At 44.2% G+C, this 22,280-nt stretch overlaps 1 protein-coding gene across 2 annotated transcripts in view; it reads right to left on the reverse strand.

Moving 5' to 3' along the window:
* POLR3B (RNA polymerase III subunit B) overlaps positions 1-22,280 on the reverse strand; it is a 125,863-nt gene that overhangs the window by 98,053 nt on the left and 5,530 nt on the right. The window contains exons 3-9 of one of the 2 annotated variants that reach the window (XM_090043160.1): positions 16,541-16,597; positions 16,393-16,457; positions 15,875-15,966; positions 12,922-12,977; positions 9,254-9,354; positions 4,507-4,598; positions 1,074-1,191 (exon numbers count right to left, since the gene is read on the reverse strand). In XM_090043160.1, coding sequence (XP_089899286.1) covers positions 1,074-1,191; positions 4,507-4,598; positions 9,254-9,354; positions 12,922-12,977; positions 15,875-15,966; positions 16,393-16,457; positions 16,541-16,597 — 581 coding nt within the window. The remainder of the gene's footprint in view (positions 1-1,073; positions 1,192-4,506; positions 4,599-9,253; positions 9,355-12,921; positions 12,978-15,874; positions 15,967-16,392; positions 16,458-16,540; positions 16,598-22,280) is intronic. The other variant, XM_090043161.1, reaches the window with a different exon arrangement.

The following is a 22,280-nucleotide window of genomic DNA, read 5'->3' on the forward strand; positions in this document are numbered from 1 at the left end:
CCAGGGACTTGCCCGCAGTGGCTGGGAGGGAGCACAGGCCTCAGAGGTGCAACAGTGGCCACACCAAGGCAAAGCCTGGCCTGGCACCAACCCAGGAAGGGTCCACCCAGAGACGGCATTCTTAAGAGGCCAAGAAGAAGAAAGAGGGGGTATAAAGCCTGAAGTAACTCACACCCCAAGGGGGAAAACCTTGGGGCAACAAAGTACCAGGGCCCTGCTTAGCCATCAAGCTGAGCTGTTTTGAGTTTATCTGTTTAGCTGCCATTCTTTTATGTTCCAACATTAAATGTGAAAAAAAGGATGGACCCCTAAGGATCCAAGCCACAGCATAACACCATGGGATGGTCCACGTGGAAAACAATTATGGCCCAACAAACAGCAATAGCACTTGAACAGAAAGGGGCGAGGTGTAGGGGAGGAAGAACCTCACAGAAGATGCACCACTACAGTCAGATCCAGCCTGCAGAGAACCACTGGATCACCTACAGGCAAGTACACGGTTATCTTGGAACATCAAGTCATGGCAGGTGAGTGGGTCAGGTGTAACATGGCCCAGGGGCACAGGACACACCCGTGACACTGGGCCAGTAGTGCCAAGCGTGAGCTTGTCACAGCAAGCTTCAGTACTAAGCATAACTAACAATGGTGCTGGATGGGTTTTCGGTATTCTTTTTTCATTAAAACTGAATTAAAAGAAAACAACTCCTAAATACAGGCATACCTCGTTTTATTGCGCTTTGCTTTATTGCGCTTTGCAGATATTGCGTTTTTTACAAATTGAAGGTTTGTGGCAACCCTGCGTCGAGCAAGTCGATTGGCACCATTTTTCCATCAGTTAGCATTTTTTAGCAATACATTTTTTTTTAGACATAATGCTATTGCACACTTAATAGACTACAGTATAGTGCAAACATAACTTTTATATGCACTGGGAAACCAAAAAATTCATGTGACTTGCTTTATTGCAATATTCGCTTTATTGCAGTGGTCTGGAACCGAACCCGCAATATCGCCGAGGTATGCCTGTAGTAATATATCCAAGACACACATGTGGCTGCAGTAATTCCCCATACCTGGTAACAGAGGCTCCAACTGTCCCTTTTCTATCAGCTTCCACAATGATCCTGTTTTTGGACAACTGCTCTTGAATGAGAATGACTTTCTCTACACCTTTAACAATGAAGTAGCCACCTATAAACAGAAAAAAAAAGGATGTACTTCCTCCTTCAAAATTTTATGAACACAGAAATAATTTAGAAAACAAAATTACAAGTGATTTCTTATTCAAAGACAATTATATACGAGGAAAAAACATGGGAACTATTATTCACCTTTCACCCAAGTGAACCATCTTCTAAGTGAGTGATAAAGAAATTTCATTAGAATTGGTAGGAATCTCACCTTTGAGATTTACCTGGGAAATATCCATATCGCCTGAAGTGCTACATTTTGTGACTACTTCAAAGCCCATTACAATTCAACCCACTACAAAACATTAGTCTGTCTGCACCTTTTGGCCCCTGACAGATTAAAACAATGATGCAATTGGGATTGGAGCAATTTTACTTCTCATCTAAAACATCACACTTCCTACCTACCATACCACAAATGGATGGCAGATGGCACAAGGTTTAGGACAGGGCATAAAATCAATTCCTTGGATCCCAATCAGGCTACTCTGGTTCTGCTCCCATCTTAAGTCTGCATATCAGGTAGGGGGTGCCTCTGTCCTGAACTCGGGACTGCCAACAGCCCCTCCAGCAGATTCAAGACCACAGGCAGCCCTGAGGCCTGTTCAAGACCGTGGGCGATCTGGGGCCAAGTCTAACAATCAGCTGACTGTCAGACCCAGTCGCAGGGCCAGTTTGAGACCCCAGGTTATCCAGGGCCAGGTCCAACCAGCAGCAGACCTTAAACTGGTCCTGGGACAGCCCCACGATCACCCAGCTGCACATACTGTTTTTAGACATCCTGAGGCATTTAAAAAATGATGTAGTTAGCCTGGCTCCCTGCAACCTGACATTTTAAAGTTCTCTGCAAGGGCTCAGGGCAAGACAGGAAAGACTGCTGGGCTCAAGGGTTACCAGGTTCCCAGTAGAGGGAGACCCTTGGCTTCCCCAGCAACCAAATATGCACTGGGGCCAGGACTGTCCCAGTCCATGTGCCGACCCCCATCCTAATGTCAATCCTGACAACCAAGTGATCGTCAGGTTTGGCAGACAGGTGGCTGGTGAGCAGTGCACCCTGGGATGCTAGAGGACCCAGCAAAGACACATCACCCAGTGTGTGGCATGCCACATGTTTGAATTGAAACTTGATAGAAACCAGCTATAAAATAGTTCCACATTTTTCAAGCAACATCTTAGTGGCAGGTTGACCATTTTTAATGTGTGATAATTACTAAATAAGAGAAGCATACCATTTATTGCGCAATTAACCAGTTAATTGCACAATAAATGTAATGTGCTTCGGGGGGCTTTAGGCACAGTACCACAGGATGCCAATAGAGAACTCAAAGGCAGACAGAATCATAGAATTAATGAGTTGGAAGGGACCTAGACAGATCGAGTCCGACCCCCTGCCATGGGCAGGAAGGCGCACTGGGGGTGGGAGGGGTCATAAGACCCCAGTCAAGTGCCTATCCAGTCTCCTCTGGAAGATTTCCAGGGAAGGTGAGAGCACGACCTCTCCGGGAAGCCTATTCCAGGCTCTGGCCACCCTTACAGTGAAAAGATAGGAAACCATTACTAAAAATATAATTAAATCAAAATGGTATTACTAAATTGTTGGCATTGCAAACTAAGCTGAAGATATCATTTGCTAAAGGAACATATGATTAAAACATCTCGATTAAGAAGAACTGATCAGTTGAGATGCTTGGTCCTTTGCCATAGTGGGCTCATGTTAAGATGCAACTAGGGAAAGCAGTGCATCTACACATTCCCTTTCTCCAAGGCAAAGGGAAGCAGTTAGGATATCGACAAATGTACTTTCGGAACAGTTTTAAAGAAGGGGAGCTGCTGATTCAGAATTAACAGCAGCTGTGCTCTCTCAGTTGCACAAGCTGGAACCAACATAAATGTAGCAAAATTACTTGAACTTGAACCCTGGAGGAAGCAGAGTTAAAGCTAGAGCTTCTTTGCTCCATTTATATCATTCCCAGCTTGCACACACACAAATGTTTGAATGTTACAGCAACTGCACAGTCCAGACAGCACACCCTATGAAACTGCTTCAAATGTACAATTTGACTATATCCATATCTCCTTGGGGGTGGAAATCAGACTACATTACAAATGGATGGGATATTTATTAGGCCCGTGCGAACTGGGAAGTATTCAGATTCAGCTGGTTTGGAGGCCAGTGATTCAATTCAGAGGTTCGGGTCACTGTCCCAAATCCATTTGGCCAAATCGGCTTCAAAGATTTGGCGCTGATTTGGAGAGATTTAGTGATTTGGCCATAGACTATACGGGGGAATCACTGAAATACCTATAACTGTCATTTTTTGGCATATTTGGATGAAAACAGCAGGGATGGTAGGCCCTTCTGAGGGCATGAGGTCTGCCAAGTTTCAAGGAGATAGGTGCAGGGGTTTCTGTGAAAGAGCACCCCAAGGTTCTGAAAGCAAAACTTGTGTCATGTCTGCTAAGGGGTATAGGTTGTAGCCGTGTTGGTCTAAGGACATAGGCAGACAAGGTGCTTAGGATCAATCTGATATCTTTAATTAGACCAGCTAACTAGTTGGAGAGACATATCTTAGCAAGCTTTCAAGTTTAAAAACCCTTCACTAGTTGGTGTGTGCGCTCTTCCTGGACGGAATGAATAGTAAAAAAGCCAGAAGCTGGTATGTATGCAAGCAAACAAGTCAGCGAAAATGTAAATTGAGGTGTCAGGGGGTGAGAAACAGGCTGGGAGGAGGTGGGGCAAATGAGATGTAGCAGGTAAAAGTGGAGAGGTACTTGGGGAGTCAGATGTTAGGCAGGGTATAGTATGTCATAAATCCAATGCCTATACTGCATTCACGAGCTTTGGTATGTAGGAGGTGAGTGAAGTGAAGTATGTGGTTTCTATGTCCCTCCCCCAGAGCACTGCGATTGGAAGGGAACTCAGAGAAAGATCACAGTCACTGGCCAGCTACAGATGTCAGTCTTTCCCCCCGTTTCCCTTTCCTCTTTTCAGTTTCTGTTTTCCCACAAGATTGCCTTTCAAATCACCAAACCGATTCTGATGCTTCAAATTGATTTGGAGGTTTTTATGGGTCTCCCAATTCGATTCAGATTAGATGATTTGGCCTCCGAATCGGGCTAAACCTTCTCTGAATCGAATTAGTGACCGAAGCTTTGCACACCCTTAATAATTATCTTATTAAACCCTATTTTTATAATATGCCTCTGAAAGAGCAAAACAAATGCATACCACCTGTGCAGCACTGAAAAAAAAAATTAATCGCAAAAATATTAAAGGGGATGGGGGGGGGGGGGGGGAACCAATGGAAGGTAGTACCTGGATCTAAAGGGCATTCATTAAGTTTGGCAAATTCTGCTGGTGTTTTCCCAGTAAGAACACAATTGGAACTGCGAAGCATTATGGGCATTCTGAAAGAAAAAAAGACAACCCAAAACCCAGTTACTTTTGTACTTTGAGCAAGAAAGGAATGACAATGTGAATAATAAAGGACCTTACAATTCAAAAAAAAAAAAAAAGTGTGGCAACTGAACTGAAGTGTTGTGAACATTTAAAGAACATAGTTCTTAGTATACATCAGGGCAAGCAAAAGCAAGGAAAGCAAATTAAAAAACTTTTAATCCCATATTATAATCCCATAAAACTCTATGTAACATTAAATGTTCTGCAGAAGTGCATAAGAAAAAAATTAGGCTCTGTGATATGATCAAAGGTGTGGTTCCAGCACGTGCCAACATAGTCAAACTAGCATTTATCTAAATTAGCTATGGTAGCAACAACAGGGAAGATGCAATGGCAGGCAAGTCAAAATACCCCAGGTCTCAAACAAGCTTAGTGAGGCTCCGCTGAAGCCCATTTCACTGCAGCTTTACTGTTATTGGCACCCAGGGCTCACTGTATTAGGTTAATCAAGACACACCTTCCTCTGCTGCAAAGGTACCTCCTGACTACAGTCTAGCTACAGTCTTGTTGCTATAACATACAATCTAAAGACTATAAGACATTATGTAGCTTTTATTAAGCTATTTTACTTTTACTAGTTTAAGGCAAAGTGTTAAAGCTAGGTTTTATTTTTTAGGTTAATGAGCTACCTAGGACCCTTCTTGTGAAGCCAGGCATGTGGTTGTTCAAGAGCTAAATCTTCAGGTGATGAAAAGTGCTTCTGGTTTTCTCCGATTAAAATACGCAAATTCTCTGACTAAAACCCCAAAATCTGTGATTAAAATGAAAAGACACACACCCCCCCCCCCCCAGTTGAACACATTTTTTATTGAAATATTTACAGTTAAAGGAATTTGGAAGCCTACCAGTGCCTCAATCATTATAATAAAATACATTCTAAATACCTATATATTTTGACATTTGATTTTGGGTTTTGCATAATGGAAAATCAAAGCTCCTGCTGAAACCACTCTGTACACCTCAGGGAAATAGGTGCAGAAAAATTCAAAGTTATGCAAAATTATTATTATTATTTTTACAAATTAAACTAAATATAACACTAGCTATCTGAAACATCTTTAGAAATATATGAAGGTACTTGGTATGGTTGGAGGGTGGGTGTGGGGGGGGTTGTGACTAGGTGTGGGGTTTGGAGGGATGTGGGGAGTTATGACGTACGTGTGTGCACTGGGTTTGTGCGGGGGTTGTGAAGGGATGGGAGTTGTGGTGGGTGGGGTGTGTTGGTATGGGACTATGTGGGGCTTGTGGTGCACAGCCCCACCACTGGCAACTCAGCAGCAGCAGGCAGTGGGCCCTCAGGGTGCTCATGACTGCAACAGGCGGAACCTCCTGAGGTGTGTGCCTCTGGTCAAGTCCCAGGGCCTGCACATGCTGGCATGGCCCACTGGTGCACTACTTCACACCAGACCAGATTGGCTCCATGCCAGCATGTGCTGACTGCAGCACTGCAGGCAGGACCCGCACAACACTGGGCCAGGAAGGCTCTGTGCCTCCATGGGCAGTTTCCTGCTGGAGTGCTGGAAGCCCCACATGGAGGCAAAGAGCCCACCCAGCCTGATGGTGCATGGCTCCCAGCCCATGCAGCATCGGGCCAAACCAGCTGGCTCTATACCTCCACGTGGGGCTTTCAGCACCCCAATAGGAAGATGCATGTGGAGGCAAGCAGAAGCCCACCTGACAACAATGGTGCACGACTCCGTGCCTCTATGTGCAGCTGCCTGCCCAGCCTGATGTTGCGTGGCTCCTGGCCCATGCGCCATTGGGCCGGGCTGGGCCTTCACGTGGGGCTTCCCATGGACACATCCTTGCCCTTTCCACCACCACCCACACACCCCCGCCATGCCCCACTGACTCTCCCCCAGCCCTGCCAGTGCCCCCCATCCCCAGTCCCCAGTGCCCCTCCAGCAAGTCCCATTTACTTCAAAGTCTCCAAAAGGGAAAGTGAGCCCAAGCCAAGCCCTGGCTGATAGTCTCAGGACCCACTCCTTCCCCCTCAGGACAGGGCTCAGGGTTTGCTGCCCTTTTTGCAAGAAGCTCTTGTGGGCTGAAACTCTGTCAGCCTGCAGAGAGCTCTTTGCAAAAGTAGAAAATCCATGTTTCTCTGTTAAAATGAAAAATCCACATTTTTTCTGCTTTTCCACAGTAAATGGAAAACCTAGATCCCTGGTGATGAAGTACCAATATTGTTAAGCTTTATCAGGCTTCCAAAATATTGTTCCAACCTTAAAATGGCTTTAAATTTTTTTCCCCATTGAGAACGATCCGAAAAAGTGTAGGGCAATTTACTTCAAAAAGAAAAAGAATTTGTATTCTGGATTGATAACAGACACTAAGAACTGGCCTAAAAATATCCATTGCACTTAATTTTGCCTGCAAACAAGATGAACAAATTCACTAGGAGTGAAATTGAAAATGATCTGCACGAGGCCTATGATTCAGCTCAATCCTCAAAATAGCACCTATATGAAACTTACATTGTGCATAACCTTTATCCTGGTCCCTCATGGTGGGATGAATTTCATGATCACATGTTTAAAGACCAATACTAGATAACTATGGACTTAAACAGGTTGCATTCAAATAACACTAATGATGATTTAAAAAAAAAAAAATCAGGTTAATTTCTTGCTAAATAAAACTATTTCCTTCAAAGCTTTCCAGTTTTGTGGACTCATGTTATACATTCAAAGCTAAAAATTAAAAATGGTGAAACCAGTTGTATGCAAGTTTCAGATTTGATAGGAAGGAAGAATTGCCATTTTTCTCACAGCAGTGCATCTATACAGACATCCTAATTACTCCAGCTGCGTCCCTTGAGACAGTGTGTTCATTTACTTGCTAGAGATAAGTAGCTTCATATGCTAATCATTATCCTAGATCATGAACATGATCAGCCCGGGTTCCTTGGTTACTAATTCAGGGGCCATAATCATTTGGTAGAGAGGGATTTAAATGGAGCTTGCAAATGCACTGATCAAAACCCTAGGAGAACAGCCCTAACTCAAGCAGAAACCATTAATTTTTCTATGACAGAAAATAAATAATTTTCAAGCTACTATGCAACAACAGTATAGCAAACAATCCCCTTATTTGAGGAAGAAGGGTCAGAGTGAGTTTTCCAAATAGCTTAAGAAAATAGAAAGGGGTGATGAGCCAGTGCACATTATAAGCATATTATAAATATAAGGAGAGTCTGGAATGCAATAAGACATTGATTTTTTTCCCCTTGGCTGCTCAAATGAGAAATAATTCTCTTTTATACAAAAATCAGAAGCTGCTATCTCCCTTTCCAGACCGAAACACACACACACACACACACACACACACACACACACTCTCCGTCTGATCCTGCTGAAGTGGACAGGACCAAAAAAAGTGTTGATGTGTTCTTTCTGTTCCTAGCAGAGCTACAAGTCAAACATGGAAGAACAATGATACACATTCACTTGGGAAAGCAAATTATTTTAAAGGAAAGATTAAGAAAACATGTTCCTAATTAGATGTTCTCAGGTTTTAACATAGTTAAAATTTCAGAGTTTTAAAAAAGTATATTGTTAAATGAATTTCAGTGAATCTAGAATTGCATAACAGAATTGATGCATTTCATGCGACTCTCTCTCTCTGCATCTTATTTGCCACGCTGTATATATTAAAATTTAAAAAGGCATCTTGAACATTTTATCAGTAGTTTTTAAAATAGTACTTCTACCCAAGTAAACTATGCTGCATGTTTACAGTTTAGGTCCCTCCCTTCATTCAAGTATGAAACTTCTGTCTCTTGTGCTTTGGAGTTTTAAAATGTACACACACAAGATCACTGAAGACTCTCAAATCACCTAAAATGCGTTCTTGGCACTTCAGTGCTCTCTGCAGATGATTTTCTTTTTTTTTTCTTGCAGTGACCGTCTAACTTGGCAGAAGAAGGCACAGCATGCTTAGCTGCTGGTTTTAACATTCAGATATGCTGCATAAGCTCTATGGAATAGTTTGCTCTGTTAGTTCCTTAACAAATCCTCGTTCTGTTGTTTAAAATAGCAGAAAAATCTGTGGGCAGGAGAGGCGGCAATTTTTTATGACCACTTAAATTTTTATTTAACTATATTAAATAATGCAGGTCACAAATTCTCTCTATCTTGGGCAACAATGTAAAAGTATCTTGAGAAATAATAGATACAAAAGTTTTAATGAAAATGTCTTTTTATTTTGGACACTTATTTTAAAAGAATAAGTCACAATATGGAGTTATTCCAAACATTTATTTCTACCCAGAAATTCTTTCGCTTTGAAAGAGTCATGCTTGAGACGCTGGTATCCTTTTATTTTGAATACTTCCTCTTTCTAGCTAAAGATCAATCTACTTTGAAGAAAGACCTGAATTAAAGCTTCAAAAAGTCCTGACCAAAAACAAAACAAAACAAACTTTACAAAAATCCCAACACAAAATATCCTCTGCTCTTATTCAATAAGTTCTACTTACAAGCTTACTTAGTTTTTTTATTTATCGACCTTTAAAGAGGAAGCAAGAATTATGGTAAGTTTTCCACTAAACAGAACTAACAGCAAAGAAAAATTTATGCTAGCACCTCAAGAATCAGCATCTTACCTGCCAATGGGTAATGCATTGCGAATAATCCTCTGACTGCCTCTTGTGTATTCAATGTCCACTGTTATTGGGGCAGAGTAGGTCATATCTCTCAGGCGACACTTAAAAGATAAAGAGCCGTACAATTAGATGCTTCTTACCCTTACTTGCAAATGGAGATTCTGCAATCAATTCCACGTTCAAAATACAGGGTTTTGGCTATTCTCTATACAAAATATTTTGACTTCAAAGAGCACCCTGCCATAGAGGTCTCCGCCACAGCTACTGCACTGGCCTTACCATGAGGGTTTCTCAGTTCTTTAGATCTCCATATGCAAGTTCCTTAGATCAACCAGTCTGGCATTAGGAAATATGCAAATGCCTATAGAATTTACTTGCATTCATAGACAACTTCAAAACTTCAAATGGCATCTCTCTAGCAACAGGTTACTTAACTCTGATTCTCAAAGGCACCAGGCCTTGCAATGGACCCAGATGTCAACTATGTCCCTGCATCAACACAGACCACATCACACTGGACCAAATAACACAGATTGGTAAAGGGGCACATGAATGAACCTCAGATATAACAATGTCATATATGCCATCACCTGCTCACAGTGCTCCTCCGCTGTTTGCATTGGAAAGACATGGTGATCCTTACATGACAGAATGAATGGACACTGATCTGACATCAAGTCTAGAAGTACATAAAAACCTGTGGCAAAACACTTCAACCTCTCTGTACATTCCCTTTCTGACCTCAAAATAGCTGTTCTTAAACAACAGAATTTTAAAAATGGGCCTGAACAGAAAGTTATAGAACAAGAAATCATCCACAGACTGAATTGTATTAAGTATGGTCTCTGAGACTACTTATTCTTATCCTATTATCTGGATTAGCTTTAATGTCTCTATGGGTTTATTGCTTTGTTGCTCTCTCCAACCCCCTCTCCCTCTGTTAGCAATGCCCTTCATATTTCATATTCACTTTTGTTTGATAGCCTGCTCTCTGCATGTCTTTCATAGCATTGATAAAGTGAACTGCTGCTCACAAAAGCTTATGCATCACCGATTCAGTTAGTCTATAAAGGTGCGGCTCTACCCCACCTTCAAAGTTACCAATTAAAAGGTAATTTATAACTTCAATCCTCAGCATGCTCTTTTAACTGAGGAAAGTGATTCTTAGGATATTAGGTAAGAGGATTTAAAGATTTACAAAGATACAATAATTATACTGGATGAAAGACAGGTTTACGGTGGAAGAAAGATAGTCCTGCAGGTTGAAGACATGACCATATATGAAACATGGCTGACGGGTCATTTGCACATTACAGCTCTCTTTTGCCCCCCTTCTCTCAAAACAAGTTCATCCACACCTGCAGTTCAAAGGTGTGATTAGTGGAAGGTTTCTTGGCTCACCTTCAGTTCTAATTCAATCTAGCAGTTGGAAAACTACTGAAAGCAAACTAAATTTCCTAATGCTCGGTGTGAACAGTTAGAGTACTTGCTATAAAATTATCATCCTAATTTGTAAATGCATGGAGGCAAGAAGTCTCTCTAATAATTATTCCATGCTATGAAAAAAGTTTTTTCATCCTTACGTTATCACATTTAGAATCCAATGAACACAGGCCTTACAGAGTAAGCCAACTCTGTGTTCTGATGCTAGTACGTGCAAGACATTTTAAAAAATGGGTGCCTAAAATTAGGCTCCAAAATTCATACGTAGACACGTTGTAAATGGCCTCTTCTGCCAGGATGAGGAAGGCCCAGAAATTCTCAGAATCTGTTGAAGATGCTGGACACTCAAATCTGACCATGTCAGGTTCCATAGAGTAGGCTTTTTAGAAGGAAGGTGGAGGCTAATGGCACAAGTCCTGCTGTAACTTAATAGAGTCGCTGAGATAGTTTCAAAAAATCCTACTTTACATGGAGACAAAGCAAGCTGGATTTTTGAAATGTTAGTGTTCATATTTTACAACGTTTTAAAGAAGTATAGTTTTAGGTGTAGCTTCAGTATGTACCTCTGAAGTTACACACACAGCCTTCCTGCTCCCCCTCCACCCCCAGTCAGGAAATTCAAGGGGGTCAAATACTAGCTTTGAATATGTGCAGCACTTTGCATGCCTGTATACAATGCTAAGTTACTACGACTTAATATATACAGGCATTGTGGTTAAGAGAGAAAAGATGCAAAAACCAAAAGTTTTACTATTAAGTCTTGTGTTCATGAATTCTCAACCACAAGTTTCTGCACATAATTCCCAACCAAAAAGTACCAAGTATTTTTGTACTCTAGGATCTCTTATATGAAATCCCTGAAATCTATTATTTTACTTAAATAGGGAAGAAAGGTGTGGGTGTGGCACTCTACCTCAAAGAGCAATACTCATCCTCAGCAAACAGCACTGGGTCAGAAGAGGGGCAGACTAAAGTGCTCTGGGTCTGAATACAAGGGGGCAGGGGGGAAAGGGACTTAACAGTGGGGGTTTACTACAGACCACCCAACCAGGGGGAAGAGCTGGACCAGGAATTCTCAGGTCAGCTCATGGAGGCAGTTAAGTCGAGGGACGCAGTCATCATGGGTGACCTAAACTATCTGTACATCTGCTGGGAAAAGCAGTCACAGCCAGGTCTGACCGCTCACATAGGTTCCTAGCCAAGTTACAAGACCTCCATCTAACTCAGGAGGTGCAAAGTCCCACCAAGGGAAATGCCTTGCTGGACCTGGTCCTGGCCACGGGAGACGACCTGCTGAGTGGACTGTGGGTTCTTGACCACCTGGGCAATAGCGATCATCACCTACTGGAATGACACCCTACACCGGATGGTGAAAAGGCCTGCAGCAAGGCAACAGCCCTAGACTTCAGAAGGGTGGATTTCAATGAGGTAAGAAGAGTAGGTGGGGGAAGCACTAAGGTCCCGGAGGGGAGGGGAGTTGGGAGGCCAAGAAGAGTAGTCATTCCTTAAGGAGACGATCCTCCAAGCCTAAAGGGAGGTAATCCCAACACAGATCAAAGTGGGCAAGAGTGCTCAAAAGCCCCCATGGCTCAACAAAAGCACCCAGGAACATCTCAAAGCTAAAAAGGAGGTGTACACCCAATGGAAGGGAGGGGCCATCAGCAAGGAGGACTATACCTCCATTGCTCAAGACTGTAGGGGGGCTGTTAGGAAGGCTAAGGTGGAGATGGAACTGGGACTAGCAACCCGGATCAAGGATAACAAGAAGTCCTTTTTTAAATACATAGGGGATAAAAAGAAGGTACCGGGTAATGTAGGGACTCTGCAGGACACGCTAGGAAATCTGGTGGTTACACCAGATGACAAAGCTAACCTCTTTAACAATTTCTTTGCCTCCATTTTTTTTGAACAGGGACCAGGACATCCCCCACACCGGGATTCCCAATGGACCCAGAGGAGGTGGTGCCAGGCCCAGGGTCAGCGAGGACCTAGTTAGAGAACTTCTGGTGGGTCTAGATGTGTTCAGATAGCAGGTCCTGATGATCTCCACCCCAGAGTGCTAAGGGTATTATAAAGAGGGCATTGTGGGACCCCTGGCACAGCTTTACAAGCACTCATGGTAGTCTGGCAAGGTGCCAGAGGACTAGAAAAGGGCCAATGTGGTCCCCATTTTCAAAAAAAGGGAGGAAGGACGACTCAGGAAACTACAGGCCCAGTAGTCTTACCTCAGTCCTAGGGAAGCTCTTTGAGAAAATTATCCAGAAGCACATCTGCGAGGGACCTGCAGGGGGGAAATCACACTTAGGGGCAACAAACGGGTTCATTCGAGGCAGGTCCTGTAAGACCAACCTGGTAGCTTTCTATGACCAGGTCACAAAATCCTTGGATGCAGGTGTCACAGTGGACAAAGTCTTTCTGGACTTTAGGAAGACCTTCAACACTGTCTCTCACCCCATTCTCATTAAGAAATTAGGCAACTGTGGCACTGATACCTACACAGTCAGATAGCCTGCAAATTGGCTGGAGGGCCACACCCAGAGAGTGGTGGTGAATGGGTCTCTTTCGACCTGGAGGAATGTGGGCAGTGGGGTCCCCCAGGGCTCGGTCCTTGGGCCCGCACTGTTCAACATCTTCATCAGCGACTTGGATGAGAGGGTGAAAAGCACCTTGTTCAAATTCATGGATGACACCAAGATGTGGGGAGAAGTGGGCACGCTGGAGGAGAGAGACAGGCTACAACTATATCTGGACAGGTTACAGGGGGTGGGCAGATGAGAACAGGATGGGTTTCAATACAGACAGGTGCAAGGTACTGCACTTGGGGAGGAAGAACCAGCAGCATACCTACAGGCTGGGGAACTTCCTTCTCATCAGCACAGAGGCAGAAAAAGATCTTGGAGTCACTACTGATCCCAAAATGAATATGGGCTGCCAATGTGGGGATGCGGTCAGGAAGGCTAACCACACCTTGTCATGCATCCACAGATGCATCACAAGCAGGGCCAAGGAAGTGATCCTCCCCTTCTGTGTGACATTGGTCAGGCCGCAGTTGGAGTACTGCGTCCAGTTCTGGGTGCCGCACTTCAAGAGGGATGTGGGCATGGAGAGGGTCCAGAGGAGGGCCACTCGCATGATCAGGGGGCAGCAAGGCAGGCCCTATGAGCAGAGGCTACGGGACCTGAACCTGTTCAGCCTCCAGAGAAGGCTGAGAGGGGATCTGGTGGCTGTCTACAAACTGGCCAAGGGGGACCAGCAGGCTATGGGAAAGTCCCTGTTCCCCCCAAGCCCTACCAGGAGTAACAAGCAATAATGAGAGTAGATTCAGGCTAGATATTAGGAAGCACTACTTCACAGTCAGGGCAGCTAGGATCTGGAACCAACTTCCAAGGGAAGTGGTGCTCACTCCTACTCTGGGGGTCTTCAAAAGGAGGCTGGATAATCACCAAGCCAGGGTCATTTGACCCCAGCATTCTTTCCTGCCCATGGCAGGGGGGTGGACTTGATGATCTACTTAGGTCTCTACCAACCTTACCAACTACTGAACTATATTCCATGTCCAAAACTGTAATATTTTGCCTCCAATTATATAACTTGCTGCTGGTTTGGTTACCCGACTTAGTTAGGGTCTTTCAACACAGGATTTGTATCAGGCTCTTCAAAAAACAATAAATGATACAGAATAGTCTCTATTTATTTAAATACAGAGATTTAGCCACTAGATGGCTCTTTTGTGGGAGTCCGCAGGAAAATCTCAAAAGTGGTATTTAAAGGTCAACAATGGAACATCATACATGTGCTCCAACAGAGGAAATGACACAAGAAGAAAATGAACCGTGATAGAATGCTAAATGAATACGCAGGTAGATAAGTGGTGTAGGCAGTCAAGATACCAGGGTTTATATTCAGAGTTCAGATACTGTTCTAAGACAGATAAGGGAAGAATTATTTCACTTTGCTATTATTAAAGTCTACCTTTTCTCTGAATAGCATCTTCGTATTATGGAATACAAATCTGAACTCTAGAAGAAGGACAGTTCTTAGGATGAGAGGGATGCCTTTTACAAAACTCATCCAAAAGCTCTGAAAACAGCCATTTGCATGTACCAAGTTATAACTGAAGAAACCTGCCACTTAAGTCACTGAACCTTCTGTCTATACAGATCATGCTTCTCCACTCTCAATGAACTCAAGCTCCAGAAGAACTACCATAGCCACTTTGATCTACAAGAATGCATTTTGGTCTGGCAACCAACAAAATACACAGTCTCATCTCTTTGACTAACTGGTATGAACAATTTTGTACACATCACAGCTAAAATAAATAAATAATTCTTGGGGGCAGGGGTGTTGTGCACTACTGTTGAAAAATCTCAAAAAAAAAAAATCAAACAACACTTGCCCCTCCACCTGCAGGCCAGATTCAGCCTATGCAGCCATGTCATCTGGTCAGTGGGGCAACCCAGAGGTCTGGAAATTTGGTGGCTGGGGAGCAGTGACAGTGATAATTGCTGCCACCACATTTCTGGACCCAAGTGGAGCCCCAAAGGCCAGATAATGTAGCCTTGCATGGCTGGATTTGAGCCAGCATCCAGAATCTGGCTTGCAGACTGAACTCGCAACACTCATCTGGCCCATGGAGCCAGAAGGTTGGGTGCCACTGTTCTAAGAATTGGCACATAAAAGACATTTAAAGAACATTAAGGATAGTCTCTTGTGATTAAGGCACTAGAGACTGGAACTCTTGAGTGCTGAGGTTTCTTCCCAGCTTTGCCTATGGCTTCCCTCTGTGATGCTAAACAAGGCTAGCTTAGTGTATCAGAGGAGTGAATTAAATATTTCATGAGCAAAATATAATTCTAGCAATTCCTAAGTTATAACAGCTTGATCTTGCAACCTTGAAGTCCTCAAAAATGTAGGTTTTTGTTCATAATATGAATACATATAATAAGTGGTCTGTGAAGCTACAAATCAAAAAACAAAGTATATGAATTATTCCATTTTCTAGTAATTTCATAACTACCATTGCCTACTCTCTGCCAAGCCTCCCATGTATTATACCTGATTATTAAAAGCTCCTCTCTTGAAAGCAAAGAAAAACTGGGGGGAAGCTACCTGTGTGCCCATGTGCAACAACTACCTACACATTTCCATGTGTGCATTTGAAATAAAATTCCCCACCTGGATTCTCTATTACCTCATGAGGAGACACAGGCCGTGTTACATTAAAGCTTTCTTCAACATCTGGGGTACCCACATAGATATTGAGATACCTGCAATACAAACATAATTAGGATCAATCATCAAGAAATTTGCTTGGTGAAACTGAGGAGAGCAGAATGATAACCAGAGATTGTTCAGTCAGCTACAGCACCTTTCTTCCAAGCACTTAGACTATGCTTTATATGCAGCGATAAAAAAAAACTTGGGACACGCGTACAAAAATGAAAACAAAATTTACCTCTGCACTAAAAGATCTACTTGCCTCTTGATCACAAGAATTCACTAAGCTACAGAAAAACCCCATTACAGAAAGCATTTTTACTACATGATTAACCGTTTTGTTTAAATTAGGTAATTCAGGAAGTATAGTGTGGCCCTTTTCTAAACCAAATAGGCCATGTTAGAGCATCTCAGTTTATTTTTATTATGTAGGACACCTGTACTGCAAGCAATACAAAAGGTAGCCTCGTGCTTACTTTAAGTACCACATGGGGTCAGCATCACTTATAACTTTCTCATTGGCTTTCATGATTTTCTTTATCTGAAAGAAAAAAGGAAAGAGGAATTAAGTTCATCACAGTTTTGTATATTCACGTCTCCTCCCTTTCCTCCAAGAAAGCATACCTCTACATTGATGAAGTAGTTGAATGAGTCTATGTGCTGCTTCACAAGTCCTTTCACCTAAAAAACAAGACAGGCACGTACGGCAGGATTAGCCTCAGTAAAATTAGTTACAAAACCAATGAAAAAGTTTATATATAAACAATACACTCATAACAGTTTCTGGATCAACTCTTAAGTATTTTAACTGAAATTTTTTTGAAAACCCAAAAGTCAACTAGCCTGATTCTCCACTGCCTTTTCCCCACAAGGTTTACATCAGTATAACTTGACTAATTTCAGCAGTCTGAATTGTAATTTACTAAATATATAGCATAAAATGAAAATGAGCCTCTGAAATTCACATGGATGACTGGGAGAGTCACTGCAAATTAACATGTTTTGTCAGTCTGTCATTATGCTGGAAGCCTGGGATACTCATCCTACTGATGATATAGTGACAAGTCATCTAGGGTGGTAGAGGAACAGGCCACCTTCCTAGCAAGGGACATTCTTAGATTACATCAATTAAAAGGAGCAGAAGGGCATTCCAATGAGATTTGCAAGACTGAACAAGAAAAAAAAAATCAAGACAGCACATCTTAAAGATATTAGAGGTGGAAGAGGGATGTCATGAGCAGGTATCAAAAAAACAAGGATGCCAAAGGTATGAAACAGATAGATCCTGAGCCCAACCCTTAGCAGGTGCATTAGATAACCCCACACAGAGGTTCCTATTTTCATGCCTTGTAGAAAGCATCACCCTGCCAGCCCTGACCCCAGTGATACTTTTTTTGGTTGGTATGGAGGCAGGGCTACAATCCATATTACTAACATGAACTTCCACCCCAGACATCAGTACAGACACACATTCTGTGAGTGCCAGCCTAAAGTTTTACCAAAACATGGAAGGTAAGAAAAAAGTATTTTTATATGTCATCCTTACAAGAAACTGCATCTCCATACTTTAAAGAAGTAACCTGTCGTAGTCTAAAAAGAAGGAAGCTAAAGTTATATCATGATTTAAAGAGAGGAAGGTACTCAGTGACTCAAAGGGACTATGATCCCAAGAGATGAAGCAGGACAAGATGAATGCCCTCAACAGGCTGTGGAAGGTCATAAAGAAGAGCAGGTGAATGAGAGGCCACAAGGGGCAAAAAACTATTAAGGCAGTTCTAAATTGCACATGCAGATAAGGGAACCTAGTAAAAGTGACAGAGGGTAGGGAGAGGTGACAAAAGATGTCCTAGCCTCCTGTCCGCAATGAACCCCATATGGTGTTCCCCTCCCTCCTCGCCCCCAACTCTATGGGAGTCTATAAAGTTTAAAGATGTATGCACTCATAGAGGTAAGATTTGCAACAGTTTAAATGGCTAGTGATTACAGCAAAAAAATCAGGATTTTGTTAGCAACAGTCCTAAGAGAACAGCTAATTTTGTTAATGGGCCAGGTCAAGAGGCAACACTTGGAAGTAAGAGATGCAAGAACATACTTATTTTTTAGCTTTCCTTTCAAAGCCAGACTTTGCACTGTAATGTATTACACAGATCAGATAACATGGATTTAAACAACTTTTTTTTTTTAAATCAAAAACACTTAAGTTTTGAAATACCCACAAGGTAGTCAAAAACTGGAAGATGGAGAACTCAAAGCTGGATACAAAGCAGAAAGATTAAAAAAGGAAGATGCGAGAGAGATCACTCCCAGCATGCCACAAATGGATAAAGACCAGGGATCCAGGTTTCCTGTTTGCCGTGGATAAAACACAGATTTTCTCCTTTAAAGGAGAAAAACCTGGGAAACTGGGTTTCCCCTTGCAGGCTGGCAGAGTTCCAGCCTGCGAGGGGCTGCTTGAGTGAGGCTGGGGGAAGCAGGACACAGGGGACACCATGTGCAGCATGTGGCAACCACGTGAGCAGCTCCCACAGCTCCCTCCAAGTAAGTCTATGGGGGAGGGGAGGTAGGCACATGCTACACATCAGGGGGCATAACCCCCTAGATTTCTGCACTCACAGCAGGGTACAGACTGCAGCTGGGCCAGACCAGCTCCAGGCAGGAGCCACCTCCTCAGCCCAGCAGGTGGGACCTGGCACAGGAGACAGCACTGCACTACCATGGCCATCAAGTTGAGGCCCCCCCATCCGCCCAGCAGCAGCAGCTGGGGGACACGGGGGGGGGGCGGACGACGGACGGACAATTCTGCACTAACACCATACCTCACCTTGGTGGTCATGGCAACGTAGTGCTCCCTCTCATGCCAGGTCCTGCCCGCTGGGCTCCAGAGGTAGCTCATGCCTGGAGCGGGTCCAGGCCAGCTACAGCCCCACACACCACTGGGGACACAGAAGTCTGGGAAGCATGTGCTCCCCTCCGCCCCCTGACATGTTGCCGGTACTGACACCCCCCACACACCCATGCCCTTCCTCACACACTAAAGGGCTAGGGCCTGGGGACAGCAGATCAGAAGCAAGGGACACCAGCAAGGTTGGGGCGGGGGGGGGGAGGGCAGGGGAAGGGGAGGAAAATTAGTGGCACTGGCAGGGCCGGGAGGCTGTGGGTTGGCAATGAGGGGCAACGGCATGGCAGGGCCAGGGCACCAGCACATCAGGGCTACTCAGCACCACAAAACAGTCGGGGTGAGGCGGAGGGACGGACAGCTGCAGCTGAACTCCTATCCTGGTGAGTGAAGCAGGGCTGGGGGAGCTCTGACTTTTTGTAATGGAAAAAAAACACCATAAAATCAAACACCAAAATATATAGGTATTTAGAATTTATTTTATTATAACGTTTGAGACGCTGGTAGGCTTCCAAAATGCTTTAAAATTGTAAATGCATCAGTAAAACATTTTCATAGTTTCATAGTTAGTAGGGTCAGAAGGGACCCGAGCAGATCATCAAGCCCAACCCCCTGCCATGGCAGGAAAAAGTACTGGAGTCAAACGACCCCAGCAAGGTGTACATCTAGCCTCCTCTTAAAGACTCCCAGGGTAGGAGCCAGCACCACTTCTCTTGGAAGTTCGTTCCAGACCCTAGCCGCCCTGACAGTGAAGCAGCGCCTCCTGATGTCTAGCCTAAATCTACCCTCTGCCAGCTTGTGACCGTTATTTCTAGTCACTCCTGGTAGTGCTTGGGGGGAACAGGGACTCCCCCAATGCCTGCTGGTCCCCTCTGACTAGTTTGTAACAGGCCACAAGATCCCCCCTCAGCCTTCTCTTGTGGAGGCTGAACAGGTTCAGGTCCCGAAGCCTCTCCTCACAGGGCCTGTCCTGCTGCCCCCGATCATGTGAGTGGCCCTCCTTTGGACCCTCTCCATGTTGTCCACATCCCTCTTGAAGTGCGGCACCCAGAACTGGACGCAGTACTCCAGCTGCGGCCTGACCAGTGTTGCATAGAGGGGGAGTATCACCTCCCTGGACCTGCTCAAGATGCATCTGTGGATGCATGAGAAGGTACGGTTGGCCTTCCTGACTACATCCCCACACTGCCTGCCCATGTTCATTATGGCATCAATTATAACTCCAAGATCCTTTTCTGCTTCTGCCCTGATGAGGAGTTCCCCAGCCTGTAGGTATGGTGCTGGTTGTTCCTCCCCAGGTGCATCACCCTGCACTTGTCAGTGTTGATACTGTTCAACTGATACCTGTATAAATCATGGTATTTCATTTTAATTGCAAAAACACGTGGATTTTGGGATTTTTAAATCAGAGCATTTGGGGGTGGTTTTATCAGGGATATTGGTTATAGCCATATTAGTCTGAAGGGATAGGCAGACAAGCCTCTACTAACCAGGGATCCTGGTTTTCTTTAATGACACATGTTGGATAAGCAAGGTTGACTCGGATCAGGGCTATCAAACATTCTTTCTTAAGAGAGAAGAAAGAGGCGTACAGACAATGGAAGCTTGGGACAGGCTCCCAAGGAGAACTATACAACAATGGCCTGCATTTCTAGGGATCAGATTAGAAAAGCCAATGTGGCAAGTGAACTAAAATTAGCAACAGGAATCAAGGACAACAAAGAAGTCCGTCTTTAGGTACACAGGGAATAGGAGGTAAATAAATGGGAGTGAGGGGCCACTGTTCAACAACTCAGGACAACTGGTTACTAGCACTCTGGAAAAAAACTGAACTCCTGAATGACTACTTTGCTTTGGTCATTCACCAGGCCAAGGGGAAAATCATGCCAGATAGGGTATAGAATGGACAGGGTAGAAATGACTGCCTTCCCACTATTGCCGTAGAACAGGCTTGTATATGTCTAATTTCTTTAATTGATCACAAGTCAGCAGGACTAGATGAACTTCATCCAAGACTGCTGAAGCAGCTGCCTGAAGTCATCACAGAACCTGGCGAAGCTCTTCCCTGAGGACTGGAAGAAGGCCAACATTGTGCCCATCTTCAAGAAGGGGAGAAGGGAGGACCCAGGTAATTACAGGCCAATTAGCCTAACTTCTATCCCAGGGAAAAATCTTGGAAAATTCATCAAACAGTCTATATGCAGGGGTTGGTGCTCGGTCCAGTACTATTCAACATCTTCATCAATGACTTGGATGTGGGGGTGAAGAGCTCACTGGCCAAGTTCACAGACAACACCAAGTTACAGGGAAGCATGGTCACACTTGAAAATAGGCTGCAGAAACAGGTGGACCTAGACAGGCTGGCAAGTTAGGCAGATCAGAACCAGATTAAAGTTCAGCAGCAAGAAATGTAAAGTGCTCCATCTGGGGATGAACAATCCCCTGCACACCTACAGGCTTGGCGACACCAACCTGACCAGCACTACAAATGAAAGGGACCTGGGGGCAATAACAGACCACAGTGTGAACATGAGCCAGCAGTGCAACGCTGTAGCCAACAGGGATAATAATACTCTGGCATGCATCAATCGATACATCTGCAGCAAAACCAAGGATGTGATTCTTCCACTCTAGTAGGCACTGGTGAGACTTCAGCTGAAGTACTGCATCCAGTTCTGGGCACTGGACTTTAACATGGCTGTGGTAAAGCTTGAGAGATTGCAGAGAAGAGCCACCCGCGTGATCGGAGACTTGCATGGCAAGCCATACGAGGAAGGCTGAGGGACCTGGGACTCTTCAGCCTGAAAAAGAGAAAGCTGAGAGAGGACTTGGTAGTAGCTTACTGCTACATCGGAGGTGTACATCAAGGGCTCAGTGAGCAACTGTTCATCAGGCCACCCTTGGGGAAAACTAAGAGTAATGGTTACCAACTCCTTGAAGGCCGTTTCAGGCTCAACATTAGGAAAAACATATTCACAATTAGGGTGTCCAGACTGTGGAATTAGCTCCCTCCAGAGGTGGTGCAATCGCCTGCCCTAGAAACCTTCAAGAGGAGACTGGATGGTCACCTTGCTAGGGTCACCTCACCCCAGTTGTCTTTCCTGCTTGGTGCAGGGGGAAAGTCCCTTCCAGCCCTAGAATCTATGAAAACATATTTGGCTCATAGAAGTGGGTCACCTGGTCCACAGGGCTTCTTGTGGACTGGACCACCCACCTCCATGGGCTGATTCAGTAAGGCTCGTTCCCATTGCTGCCAGAGCCCCTACAGTTGTGGCATCTACCTCCATTATTTCGTCACAGCTTCAGAACCAGGGTTTTAAGATCAGTAGCTGGGGAAAAGTCGGGGGATAGGGAAGGAAGAGCAACAGCAGCATTAAACTCCTGGGTTCCAGAGATGGGCTAAAACAATGGCTCCAGCAGATGACAGGATTAATGGTACCACTGCCACTCATAGGTTGTCTGCAGGAA

Source organism: Crocodylus siamensis, chromosome 4 (assembly GCF_052110815.1).
Source record: "Crocodylus siamensis isolate JL-2025a chromosome 4, ASM5211081v1, whole genome shotgun sequence".
In the NCBI taxonomy this organism is placed as follows: Eukaryota; Metazoa; Chordata; order Crocodylia; family Crocodylidae; genus Crocodylus; species Crocodylus siamensis.